The sequence below is a fragment of the Nelumbo nucifera genome, chromosome 6 (genome assembly GCF_055504915.1).
Source record: "Nelumbo nucifera cultivar China Antique chromosome 6, China Antique-T2T, whole genome shotgun sequence".
Taxonomy (NCBI): Eukaryota; Viridiplantae; Streptophyta; class Magnoliopsida; order Proteales; family Nelumbonaceae; genus Nelumbo; species Nelumbo nucifera.
The window spans coordinates 45418568-45437310 of NC_142654.1; the positions used below are offsets into that span (position 1 = coordinate 45418568).

Sequence of the window (18743 nt, forward strand, 5' to 3'; positions counted from 1 at the left end):
AAATATGATAGCACTTGTTTGTAACCTTTGATCGAACTAAAATGGAGCATAACCGAAAATTTCAAGAATCCTGGTCTATATATGTACAAGTAACAAGAAAGTTAAATACCTACATCACTTAATTCAATTATTGACCAATTTAATATTGCTTGCAATTTTCCCCATTTCTTTTATCCTGCGGGTATGGGGATGGAAAAATGTTCAACCCAAAGTTTAAAGTATAGACACGTATCGGCCCGTACCAGCCGATACATATCGTATCGAGAGCCCCCCGATATGCCCCTAAAAAGGATGTATCAGGGTTCTGACCGGTTCAGGGAGGAGCCTTAAACCAGCCCCCCTAAACTAGTTTTGAAAAATAAAAATAAAAAAGTAAAAATACAATAGCGATACCGCTTGATACGCCCCTACCGATGTATTGAGCATATCGATATTTAGAACCTTGGTTCAACCCATTGTTTTTAAATAAAATAAAAACAAGGTTCTAAATATCGATACACTCAATACACCGGTAGGGGCGTATCGGGCGGTATAAGTAGTCTTTTTACTTTTCTTTTTGAAACTAGTTCGGGGGGGAGGGGGGGGTTAGGATCCTCTAACCCCTGAACTGGTCAAAACCCCAATACACTCTTTGTAGGGGCACATCAGGATACTCCCAATACGATACGTGTCAATACTTTAAACCTTAAAATGATTGATATCATAAAAAAATCTGAGTGGCCATGCAGGGATGTAGATAAACCTTATCCCCATTGGCAGAGACAGAGACAGAGATAGGGTCCATAGGCTTTTTCATGGGGACAGATGGGGAGTCGCTCCCATCCCTGCCCCACCCCGTTGTCAGACCACGCAACCAAATCCATGGCTTGCTTGCATATTGGGGTGAGAATCTGGAATTGGGATCAGCCCCCAGCCAGTAGTCAAGACAGCCCTCACATCAGGGAGATGTTCCAGATGCGTGACTCTAGGTCTTGTTAGGAAGGCTTGTAGGCATGTTGGGAATATCTTTTGGGAGCTGATCCAGTTTCAAGCATCAGTGTAATAATAGCCAGATCCATTAGCAGTCCAACCTAGTTAGGGGATGAAAATTCGCGTTCGGGACCAAGCCCAAACTTAGTAGAAGCCGAACTAGCCCGACCTGAATTACCAGGGTCCAGGGCTCTTTAAAGGATTAGATGGGCCCAAGTTTGTAATAGAACCGTAAATATAAAATTACAAGTTTAATGGCACCATGTTCTACGTCTATGTTTCACTGAAATTGATATCCTCTATTCATTGCGCAAATTTGTCCAAAAGACAAGATCATGCCACATGAACAGAATTACAGAAACCTGCACTGTAACAAATTTGGATCTACCGATATCAAATAGGAACGGTCCAGACTAAATGAAATCCAGTGCAAAGAAACTATCAATACGTACACATCTGATGGAGGTTCTCTCACAAAAAAAACAGCACCCTGAGTTATTTGAGACGTTCGCACCAAAGATGCAGGGTGAATAAAACCAGAAACAGTTTGCAAATGGAAATCAAATCAAGAACTATTCACTTGAAATTGATAAGAAATAGTGATTGCCGAAAAGCCCCTGTTAGGCCAATCTGAGAACTGCAGATCATTATAGCTGTTTCTTTTACAAAAACCTAGAAAAGCCATAAGCAGTCCCGTTAACCAACCATTGTACAACCCCCAAATTCCCTAAACACTTCTAAAAAACTGAAGAAAAACAAAGGAAGAAAACAAACAAGAAAAATTAAGACAGGCCAAGGACACCTGACTATACCCTGTATACATTTCTAGTCCAAAATCTTCTTATGTACCACTAAATTACAAAGGAAATCAAAAGGCCACTAGCTTCTCACATGAGAACGGGCCCTCATGAAAAAAGAACAAAACCTCAAGAGGGGTTGTTGACCGCTAGATGAAACGGACCTGCAATTGGGGTAAGTCTCTCTCCCCCACCCACACTAGAAAACGAATACATAGCCAACAAAATCAATAACCATACCCAGTGGAGACCACCTTAATGATATCTTCCATTTCTTGCTTTTCGATTTGCTGTGCATCATTCATCTTTTCAATGTTACCATTTTCTTCACATTGCAGCGCTTGGTATTCCATGTTTATCAGGTTCAGCCAATGCTGTGACAGAGGACCACCAGCTCTTCTTAGTTGTAGATTTTCACTGGCTTCTCAAATGTGTGGCGGTTCTGCAAATTATGGAGGACAAAGATCCCAACAGAGGTGAGATCAAAAACTTCAACTATACTTGGTATTCTATCCCATACAAGTAAAAACATGTTAAAAAAACTGTCTAAGTAAAAACATGTTAAAAAACTATCCAAGTAAAAAAACTTAGTTGTAGATTTAATATCACTATCTAAGTAAAAACATGTTAAAAAAACTGACACTAAGCAAGAAATATACTTGGTATTCTATCCCATACAAGAAGAAATACCAATATCGATACACCCAATATGCACAAACAGGCGTATCAGGTATTTCAATGCTAAACTTTTTTTCTCAAAATTGGTCAGGTCGGTCTTAGGCCTGCCTACCCTCCGAAAAATACCCAAAATCCTGTATCTTCTACTTTTAGAGTACCGCTGATGTGTGGGTTGGAAGCACCGCCTTTTTTTGTTTGGAAACGTTGTTGCCAGGTAGGGCATTTCCTGGAGCAACAGCAACTTTTTTTGTTTGGTACCAATGCTCCAAGAAACGTTTTCAGCACTGGTACCCATTATCCAGTGCCACGTCACTGCCACCTCACGTACATGGCAGCAACAAGCTGCAGCTCCAGGAAATGCCAAATTTGGCATTGCTCCAACCCATGTCTTCCTGATGGAAAACCGTTTTTTATGGAAAAACGGTTCCAAACAAACGCCCATTTCCTGGAGAACCATTTTTTCCAATGTGGCGCTCGCTGATGCCAACAGATGCATAATGAACACTTGGTTGCATGCTCACCTGATTTGCTGCATAAGCCCTTTTAGGAGCACTATCAGAGTGTTCCAAACCAAGATACTGTTCCCAAGCTCCATAAACATCTCTTCTCTGAAAGAAAACAAGTCCAGAATTGGTGGTCAGCCTCCCACTAGAGGAAAGATATTTGGTATACAGTAGAAAAGGAATATATACGGACACTAACCTGAAAACGACTAGATACAATGTCGGAGTCCTGAAGATACTCGGGGCGACCCAATGACAAAAATGCAAACTTCCACTGACAGGAAGGAGTACAATCAGATCCATCACATGATATTAAATGAGGCAATCATACTGAAAGTGGATGCATTAGTAGAAGATATTACACTATTGCTACACTCGTCCCTAAGAATATTGTGATTGTGGGATTATTTTGTGATTGTCACCAGACTGGAAGTTTTGAGCTAAACATGTTAAAGACGGGATACCTATCTATCAGGACAATTCAGCCTGACCTTGTCCCTTCATATAAATTTCTTGCAAACCTTTAGACATGCACACAGAAACCTTCTATAAAAGGAAAAGGGAAAATACCTTTACAAACTCCTCATCTGGAACCTGCAGTTTCTTCTGTATACGGACTTTGACTTCAGCCAAAGTCTCACCCTCGTGGATGATCAAGAAAAATGGCTCCCCAAAATTCTGAACCTGCTGTTGAAACCAAAAAATAATTTTGAATAAAAGAATATTCCAACAGTTAGGCCATATAGATGCACAATAAATTAAGAGATAACAGTGCATATTGAGTTCATCCCAGCACCAAGCAAACTTTAATTAAAAGATAAAAGCAGATGGACAGATGGTGAGAAACCAAGTCAACAGTGCATAATGAGTACATAATCCATATATACCTACCATCTGGTTTTGAGATGCATCTTTGGTGAAGTGATAAACATGAATCAAACGATCATGAGGGCCAAGGTTTTTTTCTTCCTCTGGAATCTATGGAATTGAAAATTAAAGCATCAGTACATCCTCAAAACGCCAGAAATTCTACCAAACATATCAATCCAACACTTTCGAAAATTAACAACAGTATTTAACCCACTTTGGAGATAGGGTCAATAATGTTGAAACAGTATGTAGAGATATAGCAAAGGACCCTGAGTTGGTATTTCATATGTTTTTTATATGCAGCCCAATCTTTATTTTTATTGTTTTTTAGACTGCTTTTTGTTATTTTCTGTCATAGTTGACGGGTATTTTTGCCATTGTATCTTCATTTTATTGAATCAAGCAGGGCAAACTCTGTTCGGGCAGCTTTTACTGCCTTGCATTGAGAATATCTCCATACTTATATGCTTTATATCATGGGAAGATATTCCCGATGCAAGGTTGGGAAAGGCTGTTAGAACGGTATGGGCATAGATTTGCCCTGACTGAAGCCGGTCTCAAAAGGCAATGGGGGAGGAGGTGGCAGAACCTATTCATTCGGCTCTCTCTTCCTAACACTCTTTCTTCTCTTCTCCTTCTCTTCCTCTGTTCTTCCTTTTACTTTTCTAATTTTTCTGAACAGGTTTCGTACTAAACCTAAGACTGTTACAGCAACCTTTTCAAGTTGGTAGCAGAGCAGGTTTAGGTTTAGGGTTAGGTCTCACATATGTTTAACCGAGCTGGCTACATGAGACTCTATTAGGGCTGGAGATTGATGCCTGTTCAAACCTTTTCTGAACACTATTTTTTGCCCAGTGACCACGAAGGATCAGAGATATTTGTTTGATTGGAGTTTAGGGGTTAAACCTCAGTATGAAGGTGGCACTCAGTATATTCTGGGTGGTTTTCTGGTTCTTTTAGAGATCGACAGAAAAAGGAGGAGCTACAGAAGCTTCTGGAAGTAGCGGCTGGAGTTTTCTTGTGTTCTCCAAGCCATCTCAAGGTTCCTCCTTTTTTGGAACAACCACTTTTGAGTGACAGTGAACTGTGTGCAGCTTGGCTGCTGTATATTTTTTAAAAGGCCTTCCTTTATATCAGAAAGAAACCGAGCTGTATGATATCTTGCTGGTTGTGTGATACACAGTAACCTTCACATATTACTACCATTAAGTTTGATTGAGTGGGCTCAATCAGCTATGATGGCCATTGGAGGCAGGGTTAAGTTAGGGTATGTAATTGGTGATACCAAGAAGCCACCAAGGAAGATCCCTCCCATGCTAAATGGGTTCAAGAAAATTACCTAATTATGACTTGGCTGATAGTTCTGCAACTCAATGCAGCCTCATATCAGTAGAAACTACATCTGGGCAAAGACAGCTAAGGCCATTTGGGATAATATGAAGGAAACTTATTCTCAGCCCTTTGATTAGCCAGGGCTTATGAGCTGAAAACTGAAGTACCAAACCTGAAACAGGGGGTGAAACTTGTGTCGATTTATTTCTCAACTCGGTTTCCCTATGGCATGAAATTGATCACTTGGAGACAATTGAATGGGAAAGTCAAAAGGATGCAGCAATTAATAACAAATTAGTGGAAAGAAATAGGGTTTTTGAATTCATAGTGAAGCTGAATTCTGAATATGATATTGTAAGACAACTTCTCACTAGAGAAAGTGTTACCTTGTCCCAAGCCTATTCTTTGGTGCACAGTGAGGAGAGAAGGAAAGTAATGCTACAAAATTCCCAAATAGAATCAGCCTTATCAGCTATGAAGCCGAAGCATGGCAGTGATAAGGAGAGGGAAGTAAGGAAGAAAAAAATGGTAGTCTATGACTATTGCAAGAAACCTAGACACACCAATGACACTTGCTGGAAGCTTCATCCTCATTTGGTGCCTTCGGGATTTAAGAACAAGGGAAATACAAATGTAGCCACTACTACGGATGTCCCCTCTTTATCTTGAGCTACACCTATTTCCTTAGATGCCTTGGCTGTAGTTAAAAGAAGCATTGTTCCTTTTGAGATTGTGCATATTGATGTTTGGGGACCATATCATATCACTACTATGGAGGGATACAAGTATTTCTTGTTGTTTGTTGATGATTATTCCCATTTCTCTTAGATTTATCTTATGTGATCCCGTGATGAAGTTCCTATTTTGACTCATGCCTTCCACCAAGGAGTACTTCACTAAATCTTTGAACTCATACTTCGTTAAGTATGGCATTATTTTTCAGAGCACCTGTCCTCATATGGTCATACCCCCAAGTAGAATGGGGTAATTGAAAGAAGAATAGGCACACCCTTAAAGTTGCAAGAAGCATTATGTTAAATTAAAATATCCAAATTCGTTTTGGGGGGATGCAATTCATACAGTTGTGTATCATACTAACCAAGTTCCTTCTCGTGTTCTTGGTAGGAAAGCACATTTCACTTTATTGTATCATGAGAAAGACTTGTTTACCATCCCTCTTAAAGTCTTTGAATGCACTTGTTTTGTTCAAATTTTGGGACCTCATCGTTCTAAACTTGATCCGAAAGCTACCAATGCATATTCCTCTTTCTGGCTCTCAGTTTGTGTCTATGAATGCCACCCCACTTTTTTGAGAGGTGTTTTTGTTCCTAAAGTTCCTTTGCCTATTCCTGTTCTTGAAAGGGAATTGTGTAGTGAGGATCATTGTCAAAAATGCGAGTTACAACTTTTTCACACTTGAACAGCCATTGTGACGCTAGGTTCAAATACTACAGCTTTAGTTTCCATTTTGGTACTCTTACAGGTTAGTATGTAGTGAGGTTCATTTCGGTACTCTTGAACCTGTAAGAGTACCAAGATACTACAGCTTTAGTTTCCATTGTGGTACCAAGTTCAAATACTACAGCTTCACCTCCTAATCCTCAAGGTTCATAGTATCAGAAACGCCAAGTGTATTGGAGCAATTTTAAGAGACGTACCAAGATACGCCTTGGATACGCATGCATATTGGAGAAAAACTAAGATACGTATCGATACGCTTGGAAAAACTATAAATACTATAATAAATCATAAAAATACATCAACAACACTAAATATAAGACCTCAATAAGGTGTATATACATTAAATTAATATATTTTAATGGTTTTATGAAGAAATATATTGCAGTTAATTATGATTTCATTAAAAGTCCCATGCTTAACTATAATTTATAAATTATAATTCTTAAGTTTTAATGTTTTATGGGATGGGAAAAACCCAACTCTTCTATCCAACCATAAAACATGCATTGGCTTCTAAGTGAAAATATAATAAATAATTATTTACTATTTATCATTTATTTCCAAAAAATATAAAAAAATAAATAAACATTATATAATATATTCAAAAAATAGTTATTAAAGAAGAAATTTCAATTGCTTTGTGGATATGATAGATCATAGAATTATAAATTATTCAATCATTGTGATCATAATTAATTACTTATTTATTTTTTAATTATTAAACATGAAATTTCAATTGGTCTATGGATATGATAGATCATCCATAGAATTATAATATATTCAATTGTTGTGGTCAAATGATAAAATATAATTAATTATTATTTATATTTTCATTCTAAAAATATAAAAAATAAAAAAAAAAATTAAGAAGAAATTTCAATTGCTCTATGGATATGATAGATAAATCCATAGATCTAAAACATATTTAGTCTTTATAGGCAGAGAAAATATTACATTTTCGATTTTTTTGTTAATTTACATTTTCACCAAATATCTTCATGAAATTTCCATAAATCTACAGATAACACAAAAAAAAATTGTGATTTTGAATGCAAGAATTGTAGATCAACATAAACTTAAACATTCAAGAAAAAATAAGAAATCACAAGATATTATTATAAAAAATTGAAAAACTTTACCTATTTTTACTATATTTTTTCAAAATTTGAAAAATCTTCAAAAAAAAATAGCAATTCACATTTGTTTTTTGCAAATTTTTGCAAATCTAGCACTCTAGGAATGAGGTTTGGAGTTTTAGAGTCATTTGGGAGTGAAAGAAGCATTCTTTCAGGGAGAAGAAGCTTGTTTTCCCCTATTTTTTTCAGTTTTTGGACGTATCTATTTCATCTATACGGGTCTAATACGCATGAAAAAAGACGAGACGCCCGATTTCCATTTGTATCCCATATCTGTTTTTCAAAGATACGACACGATACGCCCCGTATCAAGCGTATTGTATCGAAATTTTAAACCTTGCTAATCCCACATCCGCCACCAAAGAGTCTCTACCTTGTACAGATGATCTTGGCCTTCCCATATTGCATTTCACAAGGGAAAACAGAGATGCACTACCTCCACTACACATTGCATGTCTCATTTTCTTTCTTATGACCACCTTTTACCATCCTATAAATCCTGTTTGGCATACATTTCTGCTATATTCATCCTAAAACTATGCAAGAAGCTCTATCTATGCCTGAGTGGAAGGATGCAATGTGACATAATGAAGATGGGCGTTCACTGTGAAATATAATGCAGATGGATAAATTGATAAAGCCCGACTAATTGCAAAGTGTTATATACAAACCTATGGTATTGATCACTTTGAAACCTTTACACCAGTTGCCAAGATGAACAAAAATAGAGTTTTGTTGTTCCTAAATAGTGATTTAAAGGAAGAGATTTATATGAAGTTACCTTTCGGTTTCTTTAATACAGATATAGGCAAGAAAGTATGTAGACTGAAAAAGCATTGTATGGTGTAAAGAAATCTCCAAGGGCCTGGTTTGAAAGATTTAGGCTGGCTTTAGAGAAATTTGGCTATGTGCAGGCCCACTCAGATCATACTCTTTTAATTAAGAAAAGTGGTTCCTCTTTGACACTTGTTGTGTATATAGATAGACATAGTAGTAACAAGACTTGGGTCATCTCCGGTATTTTTTGGGAATTGAGGTGGCAAGATCTAAGCATGGTATTTTCATTTCCTAGAGAAAATATGCTCTTGACCTTTGGAAGAAGAAAGTGAACCTCTTGATGACAAGAACATGTATCAATGACTGGTAGGAAAGCTATTGTATCTTTGTTTGACTCGCCCTAACATCTTTTATGTTGTTAGTATTGTTAGTCAATACATGCATTCTCCCAGAACCACTCATTTGTTGGCTGTTGGGCTGGATGTGTTGCCAATAAGAGGTCTACCTATGGGAAAGAATACATATCCATGACTCATGGAGCAACAAAGGTCATAAGGCTGAGATCCTTAATTAAAGAACTTGGAATTGAATAGGAGTAGAGGTGTAAATGGTCCGTGCCGTGCTGGGTCGGGAATTCGTAGTCCACGGCCCGTCACAGGCCAGCACAGCACGGCCCGTAGTGGGCTGCACTCAGCCCATCCGAAAAATAGTCGTGGGTCGTGCAAAGCCGACCCCCAAAATTTTCACCGGGGAGGGCGGTACGGCCCGTGACGACCTGCGGGCCAGCACGACACGACCCACTTTACACCTCTACCAACGGCTAATTTCAGCTTTTTGGGGGGGGGGGGGGGGGGGTTTACATAAATACCCCCTAACAGCTATAAACAAGCTATATAGGAGGGATATTTATGTATTTTGCTTATGGAGGGGAGTAAAATGACACAAATGCCCCCCAATAGCTATATAACTAGTTTAGGGGGCTTTTAAGCATCTCCAAGCCCAAGCATCTACCTCAGCCTTGGGAAAGCAAATGTTCGTGGAGCAGAAAAAGAATTCTTCTGCATCAAGGGATCCACTAATCAAGTTGAAGCAATCTACAAGGGCATAGCCATCTTATTTGTCTTGGGTGGGCAATGCATGTATTTTGTATGTAGGGGAATGCCAATGGTATTATTGTAAAGGTTAAGCATGGGGGCTCCCTAACATATCAATTGTGTGCCTGTACTTAACATATAAATGCAATACAACGTATCTTTTTACTAATTTGTATGCCATCATTGTAGCATTTTGTTGCTTGTTGTCAAAGGCTTCCTCGACACCTTCGGGCACCACAGGAGGCCTCAATGATTAGCCCCATGACAATATGACATAAATGTATGCCAATTTGGTGTTTTTCTCATTGGTTCATTAAGTAAAATCAAAAACACCCAAGCCCAAAGGGTAGGTGAACGGAATTGTGACCAAAATATACATGCACATATAGCAATCATTGCAATCTCAACCTTTTCCAATTGACCAATACATGGAAAAACTACATTATAGATATTTTTTTGGGATTTTGTTGTCAAGGATCCAAGCCCAAAGTCAAACGGTCTAAAGACTCTAGACAAGGACCAAGAGATGTAGTATGAAGCATAAAATTCATAAAAGCAAAAGCAAAATAATAGCATAGTAAATGCTACTTTCAATGGTCTACCTATGTGAAAGATAATATTTACCTCCTCTGCACGTAATGTCCAATATTGATCATTTATGTTCTCAATCTTTTCATTCGGTGGGAAAATCTACAAGCAGGTGGCAGAGAATTATTTGGTAAATCTAAAAAGAAAGAGGAAAAAAATGAACTATCCCTACTTTAGCACAAATTTTCAAATTGCAGGCTGCATCTCAAGACAAATTGTAGTCACAATCAAAAGCATAACATGGTTTACAAAGCTCCAGTCTCTTAAAAGGAGTCACATCAAACAAACTTAGCCAAATTGAATTAGCTTGTAATCTCTTAACCACCATTTCTAATACTTCGGCTCAAAAAGGACCCAACACAAATAAAAAACATACCTTGTAAATTTTGTGGTAGAAGACTTCAAGCAATCTAAGTTCTGCATTTGGATGAGATAGCTCAACCTGTTCCAGAATGTTACATATGATAAGTGGACCTAATTAGAGTAAAGCTGGGATAGTTTTATTATGTAAAATTATGTATAGTTAACAAATGTTGGATAGATTCTTCATAACAAGAAATGGAAGTTTTCTCTTAGGCTATGCTACCATTAAAATATTGAAAATAAAGCAGATAAACTTAACTCTTAAAAGCTTGCCATCATAGTTGCCAAGGTGATGCCTAGGCACCTAGGCGCCTAGGCATTTTTTGGGTCTCACCTGCTCAAACAACATTTTCTTTCATAAAATAATATGTTTCATATAGTTTCTTATTTCATTAAAATTCTGATAGCTATCTTTAGACTGGAGAAACAAGGCTATCCATTCAAAGTATTTGAAGAAACAAGTAAAATCAACAATCATAGAAGGTATGCTCATATGCTCCATCCCTTCTGGATCAAAAACAGGGTCTCCGGCCCCTTCTTTTTCTTTTTTTTTGGAACTAAAACAGGGGCTTAGCCCCTTCTTTTTCTGTTTTTTCGAACAAAAAAAGGGGCTTCTTTTTCTTCTTCTGGAAACAAAAACGGGTTCCACCCTTTACTCTCCATCATTTCTAGGGATTGTATTAAGATTTCCTTTTTCTATGACAAAAACAGGGGCTATGGCCCTTCTTTTACTCATATTTTTACAACAAAAAAAGGGGCTCAGCCCCTTTATTCTGTCCTTGTTTGAACATTAAGTGACACCTAGGTGGGCGCCTAGGCAACTAAGCAGTCTCTTGTCGCCCAGGTTCACCTGGCACCTTGAAAACTATGCTTGCCACCACTTTCAAATTGAAACAAGAAAAAAATCACAGCTCAACATAGAAAAGAATGAGGTTAGGCCTACCTTTGTTTTAAGATCATTAATCACATCCCCAACAGTGCTCTGTTTTGGAAGTCTAATGCTGTGAATAACCACCTGAAAACAATAGATCCACATGGAAACCCTTATATGATCATTAAAGCCATGTGACCATTTGATTATCAGTTTACCACACTCACCTCATCCTTCATAGAGGAATGAAAAGCCACCTTAAGAGTCTTTAGACCTTGCAATTCTGGAAGAGGGATGTCCAATACTTCATAATACAAAATATCGGAAGTCTGTCAAAATGAAATCCAACACAATTTTGAGCCTGTCTACATTTTTTCTATTAAAAGAATAGAATAATAGTCATAAAAACATAAAAAGGACATAATAAGCTTATGAAAAGCCACATGCATGTGCTGCAGTACCTGATTGTAATGGACCAACATGTCTGATAAATGCTCCACACCACGGTACTTAATAGGTTGGGGTTTAGGTTGCTGAGAGTAACAGTTGTGAGATGTAAGTCTAATTTTGGAAGGATCATCCAAACCAAGTTGACGAGCAACTCTTTCCACAACATCATCGTAGGTATAAAGCTTTGACCTTGATATTCACATGGGATAATGGTATACATAACTATACAAATTGACAGAAATTGATAAACCAAGTATTAAAAATAATGAAAATAACAATAATAGAAGTGAGCACTACTTACAGCTCTAAACAGAATTCATCCTCCTTGGGTTTATCCAGAGACCGGAAATGAACCACCTAGAATTTCAAAAACAAAAACAAATAATTGATAAGAGAACAAGAAAAATGATATTGCTTGGAAGCCGTGGATGCTATAATTTAATACTCAAGCATCAAATCAATGTAATCAAAACCATATCATCAAGCTACGACAGCAATGAAAATGCATATAAACGGATTTAGAACTTGACTTTGAATTCTTACAACTCATATTTATATAAATAATTGTTTATTGATTCAAATCATGCATAGGTTTGTATGTAACCCTTTGCAATTAGTCAGGCTTCATATCTTTCAATTTTTCCATCTACATTATGTTTCACAGTGAACACCCATCTGCACCCAATTGGTTTCTTTCCTTCAGGTTGATCAATCAACTCCACATCTCTTTTTAATGAGTACATTCATTTCCTCCTCCAATGCATCCTTCCACTCAAGCACAAATAGAGCTTCCTGCACAGTTTTAGGGTGGATATAGCAAAAATGGATGCCAAATAAGATCTATAGGATGGTAAAAGATGGCATAAGAAAGCAAATGAGATATGCAATGGGTAGTAGAGGCATCTCTATTTTCCCTCACGAACTGCGATGGAAAGGACAAGATCATCTGTACAAGGCAAAGGCTCTGTGGTGGATGTAGGATTACTAAGCGAAGCTGTAGTATTTGAACCTAGTGCCGCAATGGAGACTGGAACTGGCCTAGGCTGTTCCAGATTACCAAAATGATCCTCACTACATACAAACCTACAAGAGTACCAAAATGGAAACTGAAGCGGTAGAACTTGAACCTGGTGCCGCAATGGTTGTTCAAGAGTGAAAAACCTGTAACTCCTTGCATTTATGACAATGAACCTCACTACACAATTCCCTATCTCTGATATTAAAATGGAATTGTGTAGTGAGGATCATTGTCATAAATGCAAGGAGTTGCAGGTTTTTCACTCTTGAATAGCCATTGTGGCACCAGGTTCAAACACTACAGCTTCAATTTCCATTTTAGTACTTTTATAGGCTTGTATGTAGTGAGGATCATTTTGGTACTCTTGAACAGCCTAGGCCAGTTCCAGTTTCAATTAGTACCAGGTTCAAATACTACAGCTTCACCTCCAAATCCAACATCTGCCACCTCAGAGCCTGTACCATGTACAGATGATCTTGACCTTCCCATCGCAGTTCACAAGGGAAAATGGAGATGCACTACCTCCACTACCCATTGCATATCTCATTTTCTTTCTTATGACCGCCTTTTACTGCCCTATAAATCCTAGTTGGCATCCATTTCTGCTATATCCATCCTAAAACTGTACAGGAAGCTCTCTCTGTGCCAGAGTGGAAGGATGCAACGAAGGAGGAAATGAATGCACTCATTAAAAATAAGACGTAGGAGTTGGTTGATCAACCTGAAGGAAAGAAACCAATTGGGTGCAAATGGGTGTTCACTGTGGAACATAATGTAGATGGATTAATTGAAAGATATAAAGCCCGACTAATCGTTTATTGAACACACACAAATGGGCTAAATTTCCTAACAGATTTACAACTTGACTTTGCACTCTTATAATCTCATTTTTATAAAAATAATCGTTTATTGAATTAAAAACAAAAAGGCAAGTCATAAGGACATAACAAGGGAAAAACTAATACACAATGGAATAAAAACTCTGCACACACTCTACAAGCATGGGAGCCCAACCACACATTGAAAACATCTCCCCATGAATTTTTCATGTACAGAAGATATTCTCAATGTCCAGCTAGATGATATGTGGACAAAGTTAATGCTTGCAGGAGATCCGGGCTGGGGAGGGGGAGTTGGAAGCTTGAAAACTATTGTTAATTAATCAAAGTTTTAGTAAACCAGACCTGACGATTATGTACATACTCCAAAAATGAAGGAACATCAGGATATCGACACTGTCCATAACTTTCAACTGGAGGGGATATCTGGAAGCAGATAATGTCCCCATCTTCAAGCTGGAAATAGGAAAGCAGACAGGGTAAAAGCTGCAACTAAAGGGAAGTACATAATTATGCCACCAAGCAAGTACATGTGCAAATTATATACCTGGCTAGCTCGAAATGTGAGTTTTTTGTCAATGTGTTCACACATGACACTTGGCTCAAACTTTATTTCCTGACCATCAGAAATTGATGAAACAATTTAAATAAGTAAATTTCACATTTATACATCAGGATACAAGGTAATAAATAGCAGTGCAACTTTTGCCAGGTTGGGTTGGGAATATGTTTAACTTTGAACGGCCTTAGCCCAAACCCATGCCCAATTTAGTTGAAAATTTTCAAATCTGGCAACCTGATTTGCATCTCTAGCAGTAAATGAGGACATAGATAAAATATCATGCACAATCATTACTAAGACATTAGATAAAATAAAATGAGTTTTAGAAACTAACAGTAGAACAGAAACAAAAGACCAACCTCATAAAGTTCAATCTCCTCATTAGGAACAAATCCAGCCATCTCATTTAGTTTTGCTATGATTTCAGCTGGCTTACCAGCACCCTTTACAAAGAATCTCCCAACATACCTGACACCATAGAACAAGACCATGAATCCACATGCAATTCTATCATTCAGACAGTAGTAAAAAATGGAACTAAAAATAAAGAAAAATGGAAAAGCTTAAAGAACAATGGAAAAACTACTACCGAAGCTCTTCTTTCACAGGATCATAAAGCTTGAAGAAAAGCAAAATATCTTCTTTTGTCTTATCTGGAGGAGGAATTGGTCGTAAATCCTGTATTATCATGGAGAAAACAAATAATCCCAGAAAGGAAAATAAAAGCCCACTACCACAATTAGAAATCAATCATAATGAAAAATCCAAGTAAATGTAGTGCCTTCATTAAGAGACATTTATTACCAGCCCAAGCTCTACTTCCAAGAACAACTTGAGTTCTGCATTGTGTGCCTTATTTGATACCTCTCTCAACTGACCAACCTACATTGCAAAGAAAGGTTTTAGTGAGACAATGTGAAATACCTGTTCACATTACAGATAGCAAGGCACAAAACAAGATAAAGCTGTCCTAAAAAAATGAAAAATATACATTGTTGCGTCACAAAACATTGACAATAAATACATCGAAACATGACTAAAACTGGCCTTAATTGTACTACATCCAGCCAATTGTGGCTATACATTCAAATAAGTTGAACAGCCCACTGACAGTATTAGTGAAGAACCAGGTGAAGAATACACTAAGCAATCTAAAAGTGATCAGCATGAAAGGAATAACAGCCAACAATGGGAACAACGAATAGTACAAGCTTTAAAATCCAATCAAGGTCATGGCATTCAAGTTCATATTAACGGATTTGATGGTGAATTGGAACATGAAGAGTTTCTAGCTTGGTTGGACAACATTGAAAATTATTTTGATTGGAAGGAAAAGAATGAATAAAGAAAAGCAAAGCTTGTAACAGCAACAACATTGGATTGGTAAAAAAGTTATCGAATGGACGGAGAAAGAAAGGGGAAAAGAAAGGCTTGTTCTTGGGGAAGAATGAAAGAGAAGCTGAAATAACAATTCTTACCATTGGATTATGAGCAAAATATTTACCAAAAGGTGCAGATATAGTTAGTAGATATAAAAAAGGTTAGTAGATTACACAAAAGCATTTAATAGACTAAGTCTTCAAAGTAATATGACAAAACCTAACAAGCAAAATGTTAGTAGAAATATAAAAGGTTTGAGGTCCAATACAAGATCAAGTCAGCCTACATTTCCTGTATAAGGTAAAGGATGCATATCAACTAGATTTGAAGGTTGAAGCTCAATTGAGTCATAGTTGTCAATGCATCACTTAGGCCACTAGACGCCCTTGGCCGGTCACCTCACCCAAATGCCTTCACTTTTAGCAACTAGGTGACTAGGCGCCCACCTAGGCAAGAAAAAATGACCAAGGCGGGCGCCTTTGTAATATCACTTGAATTGTTGTATCTTATTAATCACACACACACACACACACACACATATATATATATATATCAATTAACTTTGCTTTAATGTTTTACTATTGAAATTTAAAAGATGAAAAGATGGAGAGAAAAAGAAAAAAAAAAGAATAGAATTATAAAGAGGTTCTTTTTTTATTCTCTCTCTAATTAAATAAAACTGAAACCACATCCTTGTTTTTTTCTATTTTACATTCCATCTTGAACATTTCTCTACTAAATCCATATTATAGTAGTATTATTTTTGAAAATAATGAAATTAATATATGTAAAAGATTTTTATCTTTTATATGAGATGATTTGCCACATTTTTTGAAGAAACTTAATGTTCTTAATAAAGAGAATGGTATATAAAACTAGGGAACTAGGTGCCTACCTAGGCGACTAGACAACTAGGTGTCCCAGTGTCACCCAGAATCGCCTAGACACCTTTAACACTATGGAATTGAACCGGAGCTCAAGGCAAAAACTAAGTGATGTCCAAGATACATTATCATCAGTAGGTCAAAGTATTGGGGCTAGTAGGGATTGTGTGATCAATCAAACATGGCCTACAGCCCAAGGAACCTCAAATACAGAAAAGAGCAATCAGGGGCAGACTACTAATAAGATGTTTCAGGTGTATGGAGTTGGAACATCACTCTAATGAACGTTGTAAGAAAGAGATTTAAGGGCAGAAACATTTGATTGATGAAGTTCTTGATGACAACAAGATGAAATACTCATGTTGAGGATGGGAAAGTGGTTGAAACTACTAAATCTAATGCTTTAGAGGAAGAAAAGTTGGAAGGGGACATTGAGGGTGAAGCTCTAGTGATACAGCACTCCAAGGTTGCAGCTCAAGAACCACTTCCTAGGAACTAGTTGAGAAAAAATATCTTTAAAACACATTGTACAACTGGCGGTACTGTGTAACTTGATTATTGACAACGGGAGTACTGGGAACCTTGTTTCTCAAGAGATGGTGGATAAATTGCAGTTCAAGATTGTTCAACACCCCTAACCATATAACATTTTGTGGCTCAACAACAGAAATGAGGTAAGAGTTCCTTCTAAATGCTTAGTTAATTTCTCTATTAGTAATACATTTGAAGAATCAATATTGTGTGATGGTATCCCAATGGACAAATGTCATATTCTTTTGGGATGCCCATGGCAATAGGACCGTAAGAAGATAACTCTTAAACCAATGCAACTTGATTCACTTTCAAATAAGGAAACTAAGCCAACCACTACCCTTCTTCACCTCAAATAAATTAGCTCAAGAAGATGGGAATTTGAATGTTGTGTATGCACTGGTTACAAGAGAAGTTAGCAAAGAAACACCTGTTCTGTTGGGATACTGCCCAACGCAAGCTTCCCTTCGAGGGTGAAGCTGCCTCCTGAATCAAAATAGATGGGAGAGAGAGAGAGAGAGAGAGAGAGAAATTGTATTCCTTGGGGGTCGAATTACTCTAATTCAATCCACCCTTGCAAATCTCACAATTAAGTTCATTTCCGTATTTAGGATGCAGCAAAGGGAGGTGATGAAAGTAGAGAAGATGATGAGGGACCTTTTGTAGGAGCCCAGAGAGGGAAGGAATGATCATTTAGTTAGATGGGAATTAGTTTGCAAGAGAAAGGAGCAAGGGGGTTTGGGATTGGAGAGGGAAAGACTTTGGCACAAGTTGTAGGGAGTATTCATGGAGAAGGCAATGGTTGAGATACTGGCATTTTTCGAAGGGCTAGGTTGAACTCTCCTTTGAAGGCAATCTATGGCGCTCTTCCACATTTCTTGTACTTAGCCAATTCAAAGATTTGTCTCCTTCTCCTTGTCTTCGGGTTTCAGTTGGGATTTGGGATTCAAGAGAGATTTAAGAGATTCTGAGCTTGACCAGATAACACAGTTACTTTGCTTGATTGAGCTTATCTGTTTGGACCATTCTAAACTGGATGCTCATATTAGGTCCCCTAATCCTTTGGGTACCTTCTCTTGCACCTCCTTTTGTTCTTCTTTATGCTCTGTCCCTAGATCTTAGCCTTTCCCTTGTAGAGAGATCTAGTCTAAGCCTATCCCCCCCCCCCCCCCGCTAAGGTGGGAACTCTTTGTTGGGAGTCCTCACTTGAGAAACTAAACACCTTGGACAACCTACAAAGAAGAAGACCTTTTCTCAGTATCTCCCCCAATTGGTTTGTCCTCTACAAAGCAAATGGAGAAAATCGTTACCATTTACTAACATCCTATCCTTTTGTTCTATGTCTCTGGGAAAAGCTTTTCAGTCTCTTCGGTTGCAGGTGGACAATGCCAATGCAGATTAGCAATCTATTTTAACCTACAACTTTCAGGTGGCCTAAGAAAAAAGGTAGAGTCATTCATAAAAAAAAAAAAGAAAAAAGGTAGAGTCTTGTGGAGGTGTGCTAGGATTGCACTGGTTTAGACTGTTTGGGAGGAAAGAAATGCCAGGATCTTTGATGAGAAGGAGAGGAATGAGATCATTGTATGGGAATGCTACAGTCATTAATTGGGTAAAGACCTCGGAACTCTTTTTCTCCACTC

At 37.7% G+C, this 18743-nt stretch overlaps 1 protein-coding gene across 9 annotated transcripts in view; it reads right to left on the minus strand.

The window, feature by feature from the left end:
* Positions 1-1523: 1523 nt before the first annotated feature.
* Positions 1524-18743, minus strand: part of LOC104587807 (ubiquitin C-terminal hydrolase 12-like) — a 57547-nt gene continuing 40327 nt past the window's right edge. For 6 of the 9 annotated variants that reach the window (XM_088890073.1, XM_088890079.1, XM_088890072.1 and 3 more), the window contains 16 exons: positions 15113-15190; positions 14898-14986; positions 14668-14776; positions 14294-14362; positions 14092-14202; positions 12191-12246; positions 11901-12078; positions 11667-11768; positions 11512-11583; positions 10582-10647; positions 10242-10307; positions 3839-3925; positions 3518-3634; positions 3147-3221; positions 2966-3052; positions 1524-2208 (listed from right to left, as the gene is read on the minus strand). In XM_088890073.1, the coding sequence (XP_088746199.1) occupies positions 2167-2208; positions 2966-3052; positions 3147-3221; positions 3518-3634; positions 3839-3925; positions 10242-10307; positions 10582-10647; positions 11512-11583; positions 11667-11768; positions 11901-12078; positions 12191-12246; positions 14092-14202; positions 14294-14362; positions 14668-14776; positions 14898-14986; positions 15113-15190 (1404 nt within the window). In that variant the 3' untranslated portion in view covers positions 1524-2166. Of the gene's footprint in view, positions 2209-2965; positions 3053-3146; positions 3222-3517; positions 3635-3838; positions 3926-10241; positions 10308-10581; positions 10648-10827; positions 10903-11511; positions 11584-11666; positions 11769-11900; positions 12079-12190; positions 12247-14091; positions 14203-14293; positions 14363-14667; positions 14777-14897; positions 14987-15112; positions 15191-18743 lie in introns of those variants that run through there. The other 3 variants (XM_088890075.1, XM_088890074.1, XM_088890080.1) reach the window with 2 other exon arrangements.